This window comes from Prenolepis imparis, unplaced genomic scaffold (genome assembly GCF_030444845.1).
Source record: "Prenolepis imparis isolate NDT839.2.m4 unplaced genomic scaffold, iyPreImpa1.0 SCAF_18, whole genome shotgun sequence".
Classification (NCBI taxonomy): domain Eukaryota; kingdom Metazoa; phylum Arthropoda; class Insecta; order Hymenoptera; family Formicidae; genus Prenolepis; species Prenolepis imparis.
The window spans coordinates 772,839-792,954 of record NW_028141176.1 but is presented as its reverse complement, the minus strand read 5'-3'; the positions used below and the strand labels follow the sequence as shown (position 1 = coordinate 792,954).

The 20,116-nt window shown below is 43.5% G+C and overlaps 2 protein-coding genes across 2 annotated transcripts; both read left to right on the top strand.

Annotated features, from left to right (window-relative positions):
* The first annotated feature begins 4,204 nt into the window (after positions 1 to 4,204).
* Positions 4,205 to 6,691, top strand: LOC145946697 (uncharacterized). Its single transcript, XM_083056454.1, has one exon. It carries the CDS (start codon positions 4,205 to 4,207, stop codon positions 6,689 to 6,691), a length of 2,487 nt encoding a protein of 828 aa, XP_082912580.1.
* Positions 6,692 to 6,777: 86 nt separating this feature from the next.
* LOC145946696 (uncharacterized) lies at positions 6,778 to 9,393 on the top strand. The gene has a single exon (XM_083056452.1). The coding sequence runs from the start codon at positions 6,778 to 6,780 to the stop codon at positions 9,391 to 9,393; it is 2,616 nt and encodes an 871-aa protein (XP_082912578.1).
* The last annotated feature ends 10,723 nt before the right edge of the window (positions 9,394 to 20,116 follow it).

The following is a 20,116-nucleotide window of genomic DNA, read 5'->3' as shown; positions in this document are numbered from 1 at the left end:
CGATTAATAAATCAATGGGTTGTGGTAGATGAAATTTCGGATCTGCTAATTTAATATTCGATGGTATTTTGATGGATTCTCGCGGGAAAATTTCGGATGGAATCATGTCCGCGATAATCGGTACAGTGCGGCACAGACATGTTAGATCTTTGTAAAAATCGTCGTACGTGGATTATATGGTTATCCGTACTATGCCCTTCGACATAGTATTTGTGTCGTTGATCGTGCTGATTGATAACGCGTGCGCGACCGGTTGTATGCCTAATTTTTTCACGACCGATTCAGAAATAAAATTTGCTGTGGCGCAGGTATCTAACAAAGCGCGGCACTTCAAAAGATTATGTTTATTATCGTGAACGTATACTAGCGCGCTTGTTAATAATTGTGGGGTAAATAGATGCGATATGGCCGTGAGACTTATTTGTTTGCCGTCGACCGGATCGTTTAATAATCCGGATTTAGCATTCTCATTTTGTGTTGCGTCGGAACTTCTAGCGGGTGCGTATTTATCGTAATGTATAAGAGTATTATGTCTTTTTTGACAGATTGTGCATCCAGAACATTTACAAGGGGTATCGCGATGGGAACGTAAGTAATTATAACAAATCTTCGCATTCTTGACTAATTCGATACGTTTAGGTATCGGTATCTTTTTAAACTTGTCGCATAAATAAAGCGGATGCTGTCGGGTTTTACATGTTATACAGTTTCGCGCTGCGTTTAATACGAATGACTGATTCAGCGGGCAATCTCGCCTTTTCTTAAACGCGGTTCGCTTTTATCCCTGTCCGCGTCCGAGTCCTTGGTTTTCTCTCGTTTCGATGCGCATACTGCAGTTTTATATATAAATTCAAATAGTTGTTCGAGGTTCGGGACTTCGTCTCTCTCGAGAGTCGCTTCCCATTTATATAACGTATTCTTCGGTAATTTGTTTTCTAAGATATGCACGATCATTTCCGGCCCGACGGACACCCCTAGAGCGCTCAGTGAAGCAATATGTTGTTGCCTGTCGTCTGCTAATTTAGACAATCCGCTTGTGGTTTCTTTGTCGAGTACGGGTGCATTTAAAATCAACGATAAGTGTAATCGCGAAATTAATATCCGCTTTATCTCATAGGCGCGCTCTAAGAGTTCCCATGCTTTCGAGTAATTTATTCCGTCAATTGTGAAGATTTTAACCTTGTTTGCGGCTTCCCCTGTTAATGTTGATTTTAAATAACGCAATTTACCTATGTCAGATAAATCTGTCTGCGATCCCACCATGTTGTGAAACGCGTTCTTGAATGACAGCCAGTTCTCATACTTTCCGTCGAATACCAGTAAAGGCGCTTCTGGTAATTTAATTCGCCATTTTTTAACAGAAGTTATTGATCTGTCACTTCCGCTCGGTCCGCGGTAATCGTCACGCTAGTGCTCGCATTAGATATATTCGCGGCGTTTAAAATGCCTTCTACCTTTTTCGCGAGAGTATAGAAACGATCCTGAATGTTCGTAAACTCTTCTTGATGACTATCGTTCGGATCTAGTATCGCGAGTTCATCGTTGTGTCCTTCGAACGCGTTATATAGCTCAGTCAAACGCGCTATTCGTAACTTTAATGTGACATTATCTAATCTACCTTTCTCGACGAGATTGTTTAGAATTGTGATTTGAGATTTTACTGAAGTACGTTTTTGTACGAGAAGTTTGATTTTGTCGGACATTTTTTATGCGTTTAGTAATATCGCTAGAATCAAATTCAATTTTACTTATGCGTGCAGAATAAATACCGCCCTTTAGATGATCGTCGTTTGCTGATGAGGTACTCGTCTCCTTTGTTGGCTCAGGTTCCTGAGTTATCCATCCGACTTGCGAAGATCAAAACCTCACAGGAGGCACCATGTCGTGTGGTCAGTGTAAATGATTTACTATTAATACTGTAGTGTTCATGCGGTAGCATTTATTAGTCTATAATAATATAAGGGTTTTTCACAACACTCGCGCTATTAGAACCTTCACAAAGTCTTCGTCGGACGCTCTTATAATTCTACGGATACGTCTGGGGGCTTAATACCCTACTTTATCGCCGCGTTAATTCGCGGGTGAATGAATGTGCGACGACGCCTGAGGTACTGTAGTACCTGAGTCGCACTATAGTGGTTGAACAAATGTGCGACGACGCCTGGGGTACTGTAGTACATGAGTCACACTATAGTAGTTGAATGAATGTGCGACGACGCCTGAAGTACCGTAGTACCTGAGTCACACTATAGCGGTTGAATGAATGTGCGACGACGCCTGAGGTATTGTAGTACCTGAGTCGCACTATATCTAATATGCGCGATCGCGTTTTTACTGAACGAGATATGACTTCTCTATGCTCTCTATGTTCTCCACTTGACTGTCTCGGACTATATTTGTCGCCTTCTCAATGCGTCTTATTTCGTCGTTCTGCCCTTTGACTGTGCGTGATTGGTTCACGATCAACAAACGCACCGTGAATATCGCCGGCTGCGGTGGTAGTCGCCGTCGGTCCCTTATAAAGATAAGAGTGACGACAGCCGAGAAGAGTGGAGAAGGAGAGAGAGATAAACACATCCGTATTTGTATACACGCATATTAGAACCGCTTTCTTTTTGGTATGGGCTTTCAGCCTCATCGTGCACGACCTTTTATATTCGCATGTATTATAATTATATTTGTACGCATCAACATCCATTCATATCGCATTAATATTTCCACGAATAAAACAGTTGATATAATGATACAAATTTCATAGAAACGTAATAAATAAATAGATATTCTTCAAAGTCATATTTTATCAAATAAAAAAATTAAACAGCAAAATAGAACTTAAAGCTACTTTTCAAAAAAGCATTAACAATGATGAGTTAAGAGAAGAGTATGATGAGTTATCAGCTCATTATATATCCCAAAGAAGGAAGAATGCCTTTAAAACAGTTAATAAAAGCCTTCCAAACGCCTAAAAAAGAAAGGTAAAAAATAATTAGGTAAAAAGTGTACCGCAATACCAGTACATAAAAAAAGTATATTCACAGAGAAATATTAAACTATATATAAAATTTTATATGAAATAACTAATGAATAATTTCTTTTAGAGTCAAAATAATCAGGATAATCAGAATCGAAATAATCCGAATAAAAATATAAAAATGTCATAATTATTTGAAAATTCTGTTCAATCGCGTTTTTAATGCAAAAGAATGCATACTTTGTAATGAAAGTAAGATCAATTTTGTTAATATAATATTAAGTTAGATCAGTTTTGTTGTTAAAGATAACAAAAAAAAGGCTTTGTATTAAATTTAATATTGTTAACTCTCTGTATCAATTTATATCGTCTTTCGTCCGGTTGTTATTATCTCCGTAATTATTTCTGTTTCTATGCTTTCTCATATGACCTTTCGGTCGTCGCGTCATGTATTGTTTAATTCTTCCGAGCGAGCCTTCGACAACGAAAAGATCACAAATCTATCGAACCATCGTTTGTCATTTCCAGTATTCTGACTTATACCTATCGCGGGTTATTATTGTTTTGGTCTCGCAACGGTAGTCTAAATTTAAACCATATATGTAGTGTATTGCGCAGACCACGGAATCCCCGGCTCGATTCTGAGAAGCTTCCAGAAACTCGACAATATATATAAACACGCGAAATGCCCGGCGACTTTGAGACTTGCTTATTTTGTCTGGCTGTTCACGAGAGTCAGTTCAAGCATTTAATCGAGCGAGACGATCAGTTACTTCAATCATTTTAAGAAATTTCCGATAACGAGTTGCGAGTCTAGCGATTCATCGCTCAGTGTATATCTTTTAACTGCGATCATTAAAGATCTCATCAAATCTTCCAAAATTACTTGGTAACAATTTTCACTTCTTCTTTCATTGACATTGATCCTTGTTCATTTCCGATCTCCTTCGTTCGATTCCCATCTCGCTTTCTCGCTCTCTTTCAGTTTACTGCTTCTTTCGATCTTTCACTCTAGTTTTTCCTCTCTCTCACTCTCTCGCTATCACACGCTCTCCATTCTTTCCCTCTTCCTCTCGCTCTCTCGGAGCAAGCCGGCATCCTCGATTTACACGCGACAAAATTTCGTTCGTGCGTAAACATAATTTGGTCCTTCGAGCCGGATTCTACTGAGGTAATCTGTACGGAATCAAAGCGGAGTGCCGTGTGACCAAAGTGACAGTCTAATCAGCAGAAATGGACGAACTGTACCAACATCAATCATCGCTATTCCATACGGTATCACGTTCGCTCGACAATTTCAAAAAGATCGGAAAGAAAAATTACACGGCCGCTAAAATCCGATCGCGAGTGACCTCGTTGAAGGAGACCTGGACGCAATGTACTCAGAATCACGCTGCTCTTCTGCATGGCATCTCACGGGATAAACGCGACACGATGGCATATTTCCGAGATCAATTGTTCGACGAACACGAGGACGTCTACCAAGAGACGCTGGACTACATGGCCGAGTGTCTCGAGGATATCGAACCACCTGGGGACCCCCTTCAGTCGTCCAGTCGAATATCCAGCCAGGGTGAATGTACCTCTTCATTTTCTTTATCGCATTTGCCGCCAATTAAAATTCCCCCATTTTGCGGAAACTACGACGAATGGGAAAGTTTTCGCGATCGATTCACGTCGTTAATTATTGCAAACAAGGATCTCACTTCGTTCGCACGTATGCATTTCTTAGCGTCCAGTTTAACCGGCCGCGCTCTTGAGTCAATTAAAACCATACCTATTACCGCTGATAATTTTGAAATCGCTTGGAAAACGCTAGTTTCGCGCTATGAAAATAAGCGGCGATTAATTGAAGTGCACGTCTGTGCCCTTCAGAATTTACCAAGCGTTTCACGCGAAAACGCAGTTGAACTCAACGAGCTACGTGATAAAGCAAATCGCGCGATAGCGTCTCTCAAAAATTTAGGCCGATCTGCGGACGAAATTCTAAATGATGTATTAATTTACCGGGTGTCTCAGCAATTGGATCATGCGACGCGAAAAGCATGGAAATTAAAAGGATGCGATGATGCGAAAATTCCGACATATGCAGAATTCGATAGCTTCCTAGCGTCACGCGCTCGCGCTCTCGAAGAATTAACCTCTTCCAACGGGAAAGCTGTTCGCTCGACAAAGGTCTCGAGTACCACTGTATCTACGAACAATATTACATGTCCGTTGTGCAAAGCACCTCATTTTATAAATAAATGCGCTAAATTCGTAAAGAAAAGTCCGAGTCAGCGATTAGAAATAATCAAACAAGCGAATCGTTGTTTAAATTGTCTCAGTTCGAAACACGCGGTGCAATCGTGCATAAGTAAATATTCGTGCAGAATATGTCAGAAAAAACATCATTCTATGTTGCATCTCGACTTGACTTCAGCGTCTACCGGAAGTCTTACTGCAACGATGTCGAGCTCTCCGTCGGAAGCGTCCGATACTAAAGCTGTTACTTCGCTCTGTTCAACCGTTCCGTCGCGACCTTCCGTTTTGTTAGCAACGGCTCGCGTCAAGGTCAGCTCATCCGAGGGTCGCACACTCGTCGTTAGAGCGCTGCTCGACCAAGGGTCAGAAATGACCTTTATCACCGCGAGACTCAGCCACGCTTTGAAACTGCAGCGCATTAAAATGCCCATCGAGATCTCTGGCGTCGGCGGCATCGATGCAGGAACTTGTCGTTGGGCGGCGCACATTAAACTCTCGCCGTTCAATAAGTCGCGTCCCGTTTTTACGACTACCGCGTCTATTCTAACATCACTGACTAAATATTCACCGGCGCTTACCAGATCGAATATCGCATGGACGCATCTCGCCGATCTCACTCTCGCCGATCCCGATCCGTTAAGTTCCGAAGCGATTGATGTTCTTATCGGAGCCGACTTATACGGTGAATTGCTTCTTGATGGAATACGAAGAAGCACAAGCGGTCAACCGATCGCACAAAAAACAATTCTTGGTTGGGTCCTCTCAGGCCCTACATCGATTCTGTCGCCGTCGCGTCAAACTATCACGGTTCAGCATAGCGCAACTTCTTTAGCGATCGATCAAGAACTTCGCCGATTTTGGGAGATCGAAGAAGTCCCTCGGGTAACCTTGCTTACTCCAGAGGAGCAACAGTGCGAAAATCATTTTCGTTCAACCTATTCGCGCGACGACGACGGGCGTTATATCGTTCGCCTCCCTTTTAAAAAAGGACCTCCGATTGATATAGGCGAATCTTATAATCTCGCGAAAAAAATGCTTAAAACATTACTACGGCGGTTCACTACAAACCCCGCGCTCAAAGCCGAATACACCGATTTTCTAAATGAGTACGAAAAATTAGGACATATGAAAAAGGTAACGCATACATTAGGAGAATCTCAATGCATTTACATTCCTCATCATCCAATAATTCGGGACCACAGTCTCACGACTCATTTAAGAGTTGTATTCAACGCGTCGAGTCGTACAACAAACGCGACTTCTCTAAACGATCACTTATTGATCGGCCCGAAATTACAAACTGATTTAGCGGCGGTGATTCTTCGGTGGCGACAGTATCGATACGTATATTCGGCAGACATCACGAAAATGTATCGTCAGATTAAAGTCGACTCTCGCGATGACGACTTGGTAGTCGTCAGCGTATATTGTGGATCGAGGATAACACAAAATCAATACAAGCATATCAGCTGTTAACGGTTACATACGGTACAGCGTCAGCGCCGTACTTAGCCTTGCGCGTCCTCCACCAACTTGTCGCGGACGAAGGGGACGAATTTCCCATGGCGTCTCACATTCTGCAACATCACATATACGTCGACGATGTGTTGTTCGGTGCCGACGATATTCCTCTTCTACGCCAAGCTCGCAATCAGGTGTGCGCGTTGCTGCATCGCGGTAAATTTGAACTCCGCAAATGGTCAAGTAATTCGTCTAAATTGCTCGAGGACATCGCGGTCGAAAATCATGGTTTAGCATGTAGTAAAGACTTGCGAGTTGACGAGCAATTAAAAATTCTCGGGATCGCGTGGAATCCCTCGTTAGATGTATTTCAATTTCGGGCCTCTCTCCCGACAACTCTTTCAAATACGAAACGATCGATTCTATCTACAGTCGCGAAATTATTTGATCCGTTAGGGTGGTGTACTCCCGTCACAATCTCAGCAAAAATATTTTTGCAACTTCTCTGGATGACTAAACTCGATTGGGATGCACTACTCTCGTCTCATTTATTAGACCAATGGAAAACGATTCAAACTTCCTTAATCGCTCTACACGATTTAAAGCTCGAGCGCTGGACGTATCACGGGTCTGACACCGTGCAATGCGAGTTCCACGGGTTTTCCGACGCGTCCACCGCTGCCTATGCCGCCGCCGTATATCTTCGCCTACGATCACTTTCTGGCGAAATTAAAGTGACGCTACTCGGCGGAAAATCCAGGGTCGCGCCCATAAAGTCTTTAAGCATCCCGCGATTAGAATTAGCGGCCGCCGTGTTGCTATCCAAATTGATGGAATTTATGCGCACGTCATTGAATTTGACCTCCGCGTCGTGCTACTGTTGGACCGACTCGACGGTCGTATTAGCATGGATAGGACAACATCCCTCGAAATGGAAGACGTTCGTTTCCAATCGCGTGTCCGAGATCCAATCGCGACTTCCAGATGCGTCTTGGCGACATATTTCGACGGACGAAAATCCTGCGGACTGTGCGTCCCGCGGAATTTCGGGAGACCAGCTTTCAAGTCATCATTTATGGTGGCATGGCCCAACATGGTTGCGCCTCCCGGAGTCAGAATGGCCGGCACAATCCTCTGTCTGCGAGCTCGACGTCTCGATTGAACGAAATCCTCGCGTAACCACGCATCTCACACAACCCATCGAGCAATGGGATTTAGCATCGCGATATTCTTCATGGAAAAAATTAATCCGGGTCACCGCATACATACTCCGATATGTTTCGCGACTTCGCTCCCCGACTCATCGGCGCGCGAGTTTAGATAAAACTTCGATCGCTCTCTCCGCCGCCGAATGTCAAGCCGCGCTGAATTTCTGGTTAAAACAGATTCAAGAGCAAATTTTTCCTTCCGAACGGGCTGCGCTCTCACAAAACCACTCGATTCAATCAAAGAGTCCGATTCTCTCGCTCAACCCATTCCTCGGGGACGACGAATTAATTCGCGTCGGCGGGCGGTTATCAAACGCGCCGCTTCCGGATCAAATTAAACACCCCGTGATATTAGCAAATCACCCGTTAGTCACGATGATAATTCGAGATACTCATTTGAACTCTTTGCACGCCGGTCCGCAACTAACGCTGTCAACGCTGCGTCAAAATTTCTGGATTGTTCGGGCTCGCACTCTCGTGAGAACGGTCATTCATCGCTGTATAAAATGCACTCGCGAAAAGGCCGCGTTACCTTCATATCTGATGGGCAATTTACCCGCAGTACGCGTCTCCCCCCCTGCTCGCGCGTTCTTACATTGCGGCCTCGATTACGCCGGTCCCGTACAAATAAGATCTATGTCCGGTCGAGGAATCGCATCTCGAAAAGCATATATCGCTGTCTTCGTGTGTATGGCTACTCGCGCCGTGCACCTTGAAGTAGTGGAAGGCTATTCAACCTCCGCGTTCTTAGGAGCCTTCTCGCGATTTTGCGCCCGACGCGGACTACCGGCAACTGTATACTCCGACAACGGAACCACGTTTGTCGGTGCCGATCGCGAATTAACTTCGGCTTTTCGAGCTACTATAAAAGATCCGAATTTTCTCAATCACGCGGCTTCTCACAAAATCGAATGGAATTTTATCCCGCCATCTGCCCCTCATTTCGGCGGTTTGTGGGAGGCAGGCGTACGAAGCGTAAAATATCATGTGCGTCGTGTCATCGGATCCCATACGATGACGTTTGAAGAGTTCTCTACTCTTCTATGCAACATAGAAGCATGCCTGAACTCGAGGCCCCTCGCTCCGCTCACGGATTCAATCGATGATTGTGAACCGCTTACCCCGGGGCATTTTTTGATAGGCGCGCCTCTCTCCGTCACTCCCGAACCATCGCTATTAGACGTCCACGAAAATCGATTGTCTCGGTGGCAAATGGTGCGCCAAATGACCGAAAGATTTTGGAAACTATGGCAGAGTGATTATTTAAACACGCTCCAACAAAGGGTCAAATGGCGGAAAGCGAACAAAACTCAGATTAAAATCGGTCAACTCGTTTTAGTTCGAAATTCACAGCTTCCGCCGTGTAAATGGGAATTGGGTCGCGTTATTAAATGTTACCCCGGTTCCGACGACATAGTACGAGTTGTAAATGTAAAGACCGCCGCATCCGAATATAAGCGTCCCGTCGTGAAGCTTTGTTTGCTTCCTATCGATATCGAGCAACAATAAATCTCGAATTAGTTGCATAAGTTTCTGTAATTAACATATCCTCCGCCTCGAATCAACGTAATGTTTCTCTCTTTCTTCTTTAGTTGATTCGTTTCTTCGTTCTGATTCGCCTTTCGAAACTATAGTTTCGAGGCGGGCGGTATGTTAAAGATAACAAAAAAAAGGCTTTGTATTAAATTTAATATTGTTAACTCTCTGTATCAATTTATATCGTCTTTCGTCCGGTTGTTATTATCTCCGTAATTATTTCTGTTTCTATGCTTTCTCATATGACCTTTCGGTCGTCGCGTCATGTATTGTTTAATTCTTCCGAGCGAGCCTTCGACAACGAAAAGATCACAAATCTATCGAACCATCGTTTGTCATTTCCAGTATTCTGACTTATACCTATCGCGGGTTATTATTGTTTTGGTCTCGCAACGGTAGTCTAAATTTAAACCATATATGTAGTGTATTGCGCAGACCACGGAATCCCCGGCTCGATTCTGAGAAGCTTCCAGAAACTCGACAATATATATAAACACGCGAAATGCCCGGCGACTTTGAGACTTGCTTATTTTGTCTGGCTGTTCACGAGAGTCAGTTCAAGCATTTAATCGAGCGAGACGATCAGTTACTTCAATCATTTTAAGAAATTTCCGATAACGAGTTGCGAGTCTAGCGATTCATCGCTCAGTGTATATCTTTTAACTGCGATCATTAAAGATCTCATCAAATCTTCCAAAATTACTTGGTAACAATTTTCACTTCTTCTTTCATTGACATTGATCCTTGTTCATTTCCGATCTCCTTCGTTCGATTCCCATCTCGCTTTCTCGCTCTCTTTCAGTTTACTGCTTCTTTCGATCTTTCACTCTAGTTTTTCCTCTCTCTCACTCTCTCGCTATCACACGCTCTCCATTCTTTCCCTCTTCCTCTCGCTCTCTCGGAGCAAGCCGGCATCCTCGATTTACACGCGACAAAATTTCGTTCGTGCGTAAACATTTGTTAATATAATATTTAATAATATTGTGTTAATATTTAACAATATTTATTATATCAGTTGTTAACAATATTTAATAAATATGTTTTTTATTTTTTATATATCGCTAGTAAATTAATCAACAGAATATTTAATAATTTTGAAAATTATAATATATTTAATTAAATAAATAATTAACATTGTTTCTATTTACACTTTTGTTGCAAAAATATTTAATTTGTTCATAAATTTTTAATGCATAATCATATAGCTTGTGACGTGATCGTCACGACGCGCGTTCACCCCAACCTAATCACGGGGCAAATAGCCGAGCGGTCACGCCAATCGCGAGAGAGCGAGAGAGCGAGAGAGCGAGAGAGCGAGAGAGCGAGAGAGCGAGAGAGCGAGAGAGAGAGAGAGAGAGAGAGAGAGAGAGAGAGAGAGAGAGAGAGAGAGAGAGAGAGAGAGAGAGAGAGATTAGCGAGACGAAAACACAGCCGAAAACAATAAGAGCTGACCTTCCTGACAACCTAGAAGGAAGCAAATACAGCGCGTCATTCGGCCTTGGCGATCTACCGGCAGGAAATTCAGTGTAGCGCCCGACAGGCGCAGGAAGGACCCGAGATCGGGAGGATAAATTCCCACCCGTGGGTTACCGCCCCGGACACTGGACACAAGATCATCGCGTGGAGGCCCGCGGCGCGATGTCGCGAGGGCCTCGAAATCATGCGCTAATACCGCGCGAATAAGTATTTTTAGCGTTATCGCGAGGGGTGCTGTTACACCCCGTATGGCCTTGCTAATCTCGCGCGACGACAGTAGACGGCACGGCGCCGTAATTGGTTATCGCGTACGCACCCCGCGTGCGCAGAATTGATCCAGCTGTCGATTTCGGGCCGATAGATCCGGCAGATTGGTGCGACCGCTCAACTTGGTCAGACGTTTGGCGATTAAGGATCAATTTTTAACGATAAAGACGAACTCAAGAGAGACCAAGTCGAAGGGAGAAGTACCGGTGAGGCTACCCTTCCGTAAGCATATCGAATAATTATCACGTCTGTCACAGTGTTAATCCGAGTCTCGTCCGTTCTGACGCGATTGTCTCGTTTAGTGAAGTTCTGTCGCGTGGGCTCTGCCCTATTGGGGAAACTATTTGGTGTAAGAGCGATCGTCAAGCGGCGAGTACTTTTGCGCATTTGGACAAGTGAATAATATTAACGCAAAATCTTCGTCTCTCTGGGATTCGGTCCTATATGTCGCGTCTCGTATTATATAGTTGTCGCGCCTTTCTTGTACAGTCTTTTTTTTGTATGGTGTATTAATGTCGCTTCTCGTAATGTGATTTAACTGGCTGTGTCCGGACGTCGTTCTTGCGTTGACCTCATCGCGTAAGAATCCGAAATTAATAGAGTGAGAGCGCCGTTCGCGAACACCGGCGAGCGCGTAGGAGAGAGAGTGCGAGCGAGAGAGCGAACGCAATCGAGCGCGCGAGTGCGAGAGAGAAGGCGCGGGGAAATTCCGGCGCCCGAAATTCCCCTGTAAATTTCGCCCCTCAGATCGCATGCAAATACATTGTTCCAGATATGGCATCACTTTCCAGTCTCCGAGCCGAACTTCCGATTATTCGCGATCTAAGAGTCGGTTCGTTAAAAATCTATCTGTATTGTCGCGGCTATTCTCTCGTATTTTTCTATCATATCGATGCGCGGATTTCGGAGTTAAGGCTATCGCGAATACTATTCTGTGATCGATAGTCCGAACGATTCTCTTTTGTAATTATGTTTAGTTTATTGCGTCTTGTATATTATCTCTTGTCTTTATCTTCTTTTCTTTATTATTTTTATAGTTTCTATTATATTATTATTATTATTATTATTATTTATTGATCCCCTAAGGGTTACAAATCTGTACATTACTTATAGCTAACTTACTTAATACTAACTTACATTTATGCACTTACCACTAACTTATACAACTATCCTATTTTCTATACGCTTAACCTATTCCTATCCCTGCCTACATACACACACACCGCATCCCTACTCTAACTTAACCTATCTGGACCTCCGTTTCCGTTTCTTCACACGTTCATTCTCCGTTTATATTCTCTCTCTCTCTTTCTCTCTCTCTCCCTCCCTCCCTCCCCCCACTCCATCTCTCTCACTCTCTCTACTCATACCTCTTTCCTCCTCTCCTTCCTTCCTTTCCTCTCTTCTTAATCTTCCCTCCCCCCTCATTCTCCTCTCTCCCCTTTTCCTCTTTTTCTTCTCTTTTCCTAACCACTTTTTTCATCCATTCCTTCCCTTCTCCCTCCTCTCCCAAAATTCTCTCTACCACCTCCTGCCATCCACCCTCCTGCCTCCCCCCCCAACATTCCTCCCAAACATGCTCCCATGTTTCTTCCTCCTTTCCACATACTCTGCATTTCTTTTTCTCTTCATCTTCCCAGTACCTACTCTCTCCCATCTCACATCCTAATCTAAATCTCGCTATTCTTCTCCATCTTACCTCCGCCCACCCCTTTCTCAAGTACTCTGATATACCCTCCCCCCTTATTCTCTTGTACCATCTGTTGTATTTTGATTCTTCAATCCTGATCCTTCTCTCCTCTTTCTGTACCTCTATATTCTTTTCTAATATTATGTCGTATTCCGGCATCTCCTCCCTATCTCCTTTCCATTTCTCTATCTCTACTCCTCTTCCTATAATAAACTCTATTCTCTCCTTTTCCCATTCTGATGTCCTTCCTTCCCTCCCTTCCCTTCTCCTCACTTCCTCCAGACATTTCCTCGCTAATTCACCCCCTTTCCCTTCTTCTAATCTTTTTTTCAAAGTTCCATGCTCTTCTTGCTGCCCTACCTCTCAACTTATTCCTTTGCATTTCTTCCCTTATCATATATCCTGGTGTTCTCCAGTCCACTCCTAAAATCCATCTCAGAAATTTTTCTTCCACTCTTTCTACCTTTTCTCTTTCTTTCCATCCCCATATTTCCGCTCCGAACCCTAGCACCATCCACACTAGCGTATCAAATAACCATAACCTTCTCCCAATATCCTTTTCAAATTTTCTCTTTCCTATCCCCCAAACTTGTCCCATAATTCCCATTGCCTTTTTTACCCTATCTCTTATATGCTCTTCCTGTCTTCCATTCGCCTTAAATACATACCCTAAATATTTCATCTTATTCACCTCTTCTATTACCTTCCCTTTCCATCTCCATTTTATTCTTTTCCTTCTTCTCCCTCTTTTCCTAAATACCATCACCTTAGTTTTCCCTACATTCATTTCCAGATCTTTCCCTTACAGATATCTTTCCATTCTTGCAATCATCGCTCTCATCCCTTCTTCCTCCTCCGCCACTAACACTATGTCGTCCGCATATGCTAGCGTGTATATCTTCCTATCTCCCAGTTTAACCCCTCCCCATCTCCCTCTGGCCATTTCTTCTTCCAAGTCTGCTATCAGAATATTAAACAATGTCGGACTTAGCGGACATCCTCCTCTGCTTTGCCAAAACTCTTCGTTCAGCTCCCCTCCTATCCTTACCCTACTTTTCGTTTCGCTTACTACCTCTTCTATCCTCTCTATCAACCCCTCCCTTATCCCTCTCTCTCTCTTATTGCTTCTATCAATGTTCTCCTATTCACCGAATCAAATGCTGCCTTTAAATCTATGAATACGCATACTAGTTTTCCTTTATGTCTATTTATCTGTTTCTGTATCACGTAGTTTAATACATATACGTTGTCTAATACTCCTTTACCCTTTCTAAATCCTACTTGATTTTCCGGTATGATCCTTTTCCCCTCTACTTCCTCTCTTAGCCTCTCCGCCAATACCGCTGTGTATATCTTATACAATGTTGGCATTAAAGTTACTCCTCTATATTCCTCTACCTTTTCTCCCTCTCCTTTCTTCATTATCGGTGCAATAATCCCTTCTTTCCACTTCTCCGGCCACCCTTCTCCTCTCCATACCTTCTTGCATATTTCCCATACCCACTTTTCTATTGCCTCTCCTCCATATTTCCACACTTCGTTCGGTATCCCATCTATCCCTGTCGCTTTATTCAATTTTAACTCCTTTATTGCCTTTCTCACTTCTTCCCATTTTATATCCGTTTCCTGTCCTTTTCTCCCTATTTCCACCATCCTCTACAACTTTTTCCCCTCTCCCCCTCCTTCTCTTCATATTCCTCCATTGCTTTTTTCACCTTTCTCTTTATTCTCTCTACCTCTTTATTTACATCTATTCTCAACTCTTCTGATTGTATTCCACTATCCTCTATCTTTCTTCTAAATATTTCCCTTCTTTCTTCATTCCATACCCCCTTTTTACTCCCTTTCTTAATCTTTTCTTTCCTCCCCTTCACTTCTCCCTTAATCCAACAAACTACCGGGTGATGATCCGAGTCTGTCTCCTCCCCTACTAATAACCTCACTACTTTCTCTCTAGTCCTCTCATCTCCTATTACATAATCTATCACCGTATTTCCTTTACCTCCTGTGTATGTATACTCTCCCTTTTCGTCTCCTTTCGTACTCCCGTTCAGTATACTCCATCCCGCTTCCTCTAATACCTCTACCAATCTCCTTCCTTCTTTATTCACCTTCTTATCCTTAGAGTTTCTATTCTTATCTTCTTCCTCCCCTTCCTCCATAACTATTCTTCCTCCCATTTCTCCCGTTCTTGCATTAAAGTCTCCTCCTATGATTGTCGTTCTTTCTTCTCCCTCTTCTCCCTCCAGCCATTTTCTCAATTCCTCTAATTTCCTTTCCCTATCCTCCCTTACATATACTCCCACTATTCTCCATTTCTCTTTTCCAACTACCACCTTCCCTGTCACTATTCCCTCTTCTTTCCATTCTGTTTGTTTAATCTCTAACGCTATAGCTTTTCTCACTCCCAATATAATTCCACCCATTGCTCTCCCCTTCCTATTCCTTCTCGTTGCATACTGCACTCCCCACCTATATCCTTTCGGTAATTTATCTTTCATCCTCTTCCATTCCTTCTTGTCTATCCACGTCTCTATAAAAATCATTACCTCCCATTTTTCTATCCTCCTCCAAAAGTCCTTATTTTTATTTTTTAATCCTGCTACATTCCAAAACGCTATCTTCCACTGTTCCCCTTTCCTACACCTTTTTTTGTATCCTTCCTTATATCCTTCTTTCTCTCCTATCTCCTCTCCCTGCCCCTCCCTCACCCTTCTCTAATTCCATTCCTATCTCACTTACCTTTTCCTTTCTCGTTTCCCCTTTTTCATTCTTTAGTTTTTCCTCTTCCTCATCCCATTTCCACCATTCTCCATCAATTTCTATACCTTTTCTACCTAACCATACATTCCTTCCTTCCCTTTCCTCCCTCCTAGCTGTCTCTCTCAATTTCCATCTGCTTCTTCTTTCCGTCCATGTTAGATCTTCATCTATCCACTCCTCTCTGCCTCTCATCTTCCTCTTTTTCTCCATAACCTGTCTTTTTTGCTCTATATTTCCTAATGTGATAATTACTATACCTCTTCCTACCTGTACCGCACCTACTTTCCTGATATCTTTAATCTCTACTTCCCCTCCTATCTATTTCATTATTCTCCCAATCTCCCCCTTTACGTCTTCGTTGTCTATCTTTATTTTCTTAATTACTATATTCTTTTTCCTTTCCTCTCTCTCTTTCCCTTCTATTTTTCTCTCTACATTTTTTAATCTTTGCTCCACCCTATCTTCCCCTCCTATCCTTTCTCCTCTATCTCCTTCCCCTTTCTCCCCCCTCTTTCCTATCACAATTTCGTCTATCCTCTTTTCCAAATCATCTATCCTTTTTTCATCCCTCTTCTCTCCTCCTCCCATCTTCTTTCTCTCTCTCCAATTTCTTTTTTCCATTTCTCCATCTCTTCTTTTATTGTTACCCCTTGTTCTTTAATTCCTTCTTTTATTTGTCTTATCTCCCCTTTAATTTCTTCTCCCAATATCTTTACTCCTATCATCCAGTCTTTCCTAATCTCCTCTCTTAATTTTTCTCCCCAACCCCCAACATCTCTCCTATACCCTCTTCCCTCTCCGGCGATCTTACAACTATTCTGCCTTTCGCGAAAACTAGCTCTTCCTCCTTCCTATTGCCCTCACTTTCTCTCTTTCTCTTTAATAAATCGGCTATGTTCCCCGTACTTCCTCTTCTCTCTTTTGCTATATCCTTCGGCATATCCTTAGGCTTTGTTCCCGATGCCATTTTTCCGCCCGCTGTGAGTTTACCGTCTCACACTCGATATTACTCTATGCCTGCCTCTTGTGGCGCCTTCTATATATCCCTAGACTCACTATCCTATCCGCTTCCCTTCTACCCACTTTACTATCTATGCTTAGTCTCTTCTCTCCTTCTACTACCTTCCTAACCTTGCTTGTCACCACTCACCTCCACTTTACTCTCTTACACTCGTGCCCCTTCACTTCCCTCTATTTCCACACCTACTTACCCTCTCTCTCTCCCTCTCACACTTCTCTCTCCAATCTCTCACTCTTTCTTTCCTATATCTCTGTTTCACTCCACTCACATGTACCATGCATTCGACACATAACCGGAAACGGAAGTCCTAGTTTCTATTATATTGCATGCTTATTAATCGCTCCATTGATATTTTGTTATTTTCACTTTGCTTAGGATCTTTTGTAATATTTAATATTAAATTTATTCTTTTATAATAATCCGCTATTATATTTTTCTTTTATATTTTTTTTCCATGACTCTGGTTTATAATAAAATTCATTAGTTTGCTTTGTTCAATTAAATCGCGTATTGCTTTTCTTTAGTACTGTCAACTTAAATGTCTGTGTCGTTACTTCTGTGTTCACTACATCGCGAAAAGATTGTAATCTCCGTTCGTTAGAGTAATTTCGGCAACCACACCCTGCCGTTAGGCGAGCTAGTTAGCCCGTAGCGGGATTCCCGGCCAAAATTTTGCGTTTGTTTCGCGATTTGTGGTTTGACGCGTAAAAGACCGCGTCTGGCGCCTAAAACTAGTCTCTCGCGAATATCACGGCTGGCGTTCTACTGCGGCACGCGCGGAACGACCACGATCTTAGTTCCCGCCGCGTGAAATATTAAAAAACCCCTGTGTTTTGATGACGGCCAAGCTCCGTTCTTCCGACTTTTAGTCAAGTCGGGAGAAAAAGTCGTCACAACCTATATGTATAATGTATAATCATATATAATCAAATATGGAATTATTGATACAGATTTTTATATGTATTTCTATATAATTATATATAACAATAATTTGTCGGAAATGGCATTGTATTGGGTCCGATTGGAAAGTGAAAATTGGCGGGATTGGAATGATTACAAGGCGACGTGGAGAGCTCGATTTGAAGATCCGGATTACCAATATGCGCTCCGCGACGAAATCTTTAGACGGACACAGGGGGAACACGAAACAGCGGCCGATTATCTCACCTGCCTTCGCGCGTTACTCAATAGGATGACGCCCCCTTGGCCCGTGGTGGAACAATTAAATTTCGCACATCAAAATATGTTACCGCGGCTGTAGATTGCAATCCGACGGCAAGAATTTATCGATTTTCCGACACTAGAGTACCTCGCCACGCGAGTCGAGAGGAGTTATCTTGCCGAGAAAACTTACCGACCACCGCTACCGCCGGAGCAATCAATCTTTCCGGATTTGGCGATTTTCTCGTCATGCCCCGAAAGGCAAGCCCAAGAATACGGCTACCGTTGCTACCGCTGCCACTAGTAAAATGGAGAGAAAAAGACCAGCCAAAGCTGCGACCGCGAATACCGTAAACACCGATACCGCGAGAATTGCCGCTATCGCTTCCGACACCACAGCCCATGCTGCCGTTACTCCTGCCGCGACCAATTTCAACGCAGTAAAATGCTGGAACTGTGATAAGATCGGACACCGCGCGTGTGGATGTAGAACCGCGACGCAAATATTGTTACCGATGCGGTAAACGTGACTTCACCGTACAGACGTGTCCTACGTGTACGGGAAACGCGAGCCGGAGCCAGTAGAAAGGATCCCTACGACTCAAGTGCCGCAAGCGAGACCCAAACCACCACGGCAGATACCGTTAAGAAAGATGCGTTGCTACACTCGTACGTTACCTTCGGACACGATGAGTTAGCGTCTTTGCGGTTCTTTAAAATCAGTATACACGGATATAATCTCGTAGCCCTTGTGGACTCGGGGTCAAACCGAACCTTACTAGGCTGCGAAGGAATAAAGATTATTCGCGAGTTAGGTATCACCACCGACCGAAATCGGGGAGTGCAGATTTGCACCGCGAACGGTCAAATCGCAGATATCAGGGAAGAAGCAAGAATACCGATAGACTCAGAAGGTCAGAGTCATGAGGTTACCGTAGCATTGTTACCGAACTTAGCCGTACCGTGCATTCTCGGGATTGATTTCCTAATGAAATTCAGCATAGGATTAGATTTTGCTACGGGCAAATGATACTTCACCAAAACGCCCCATATTCGCTACCGTCTCGCTACCGAGGAGGCTCCCCGTGAAACTTCTTGCTGCGGATTATCGGAATTAACCCTCGAACAGGAGAAAGTATTGAAAATTTTTTTACTAACATTACCGGAGCCTTCAGACAATCCCGGCGTTACCGGATTGACCGAACATAAAATAGACATAGGCTCGAGTCCACCCATAAAACAGCGTTGCTACCTAGTGTCCCCAAAAGTGCAGGAAGCCATACGGCCGAAACAGATAAAATGCTCGCGGCAGGGATAATAGAACCATCCTTCAGTGAATGGTCAAATCCGATTGTTATGGTAAAGAAGTTGAATGGCAAATACCGTTTTTGCTTGGATTTTCGAAAGGTGAATAGCATATCGAAGAAAAATGCATATCCGTTATCAAATATGAATGGAATTCTTGATAAATTACGCTCAGCTCGTTATATCTCAACCATTGATTTAAGTGAAGCTTACTTTCATATACCGTTAGCTAAAAATAATCGTGAACTCACCGCGTTTAGTGTTCCCAGGAAAGGCTTATACCACTTTACGCGAATGCCATACGGTATTACCGGAGCACCGGCAACCTTTCAATGATTGTTAGACCGACTGATAGGCCCGGAGATGGAACCCCACGCGTTCGCGTATTTGGACGATATCGTGATGGTCACACCAACTTTCGAGGAGCATATGATTTGGTTAACAAAAGTCTTAGATAAGATCGTTACCGCCGGTCTCACCGTAAACCCGGATAAATGCGAATTTTGTCGTTCTCAAGTACGATACTTAAGATTAATCGTACGCAGGAGGGTCTAACGGTAGATCCCGAAAAGACGCGACCGATCTTGGAATACCCCGCACCACGGAATATTAAACAATTAGTCGATTCTTAAGTATGTCATCCTGGTACCGGCGATTTATCCAGCAATTCGCGACCCTTAGCGAGCCATTAACACGGCTTTTAAAGAAGGGCAAGCGCTGGGAGTGGGGGGATGATCAGGTTCGCGCCTTTGAGCAGAAAAGGGAACATTTGGTTACCGCACCTACACTGGCATGCCCAAATTTTGAGATACTGTTCGTTCTACAGACCGACGCTAGTTCCGTAGGGTTAGGCGCGGTATTGACTCAAACCATCGAAGACAAAGAAAGAGTTATAGCCTTCGCGAGCCGTGCTCTATCAGATCCCGAAAAGAGATACTCCGTTACCGAACAGGAATGTTTAGCAGTCGTATGGGCAATACAGAAATTTAGGCCATATCTTGAAGGGTACCGAT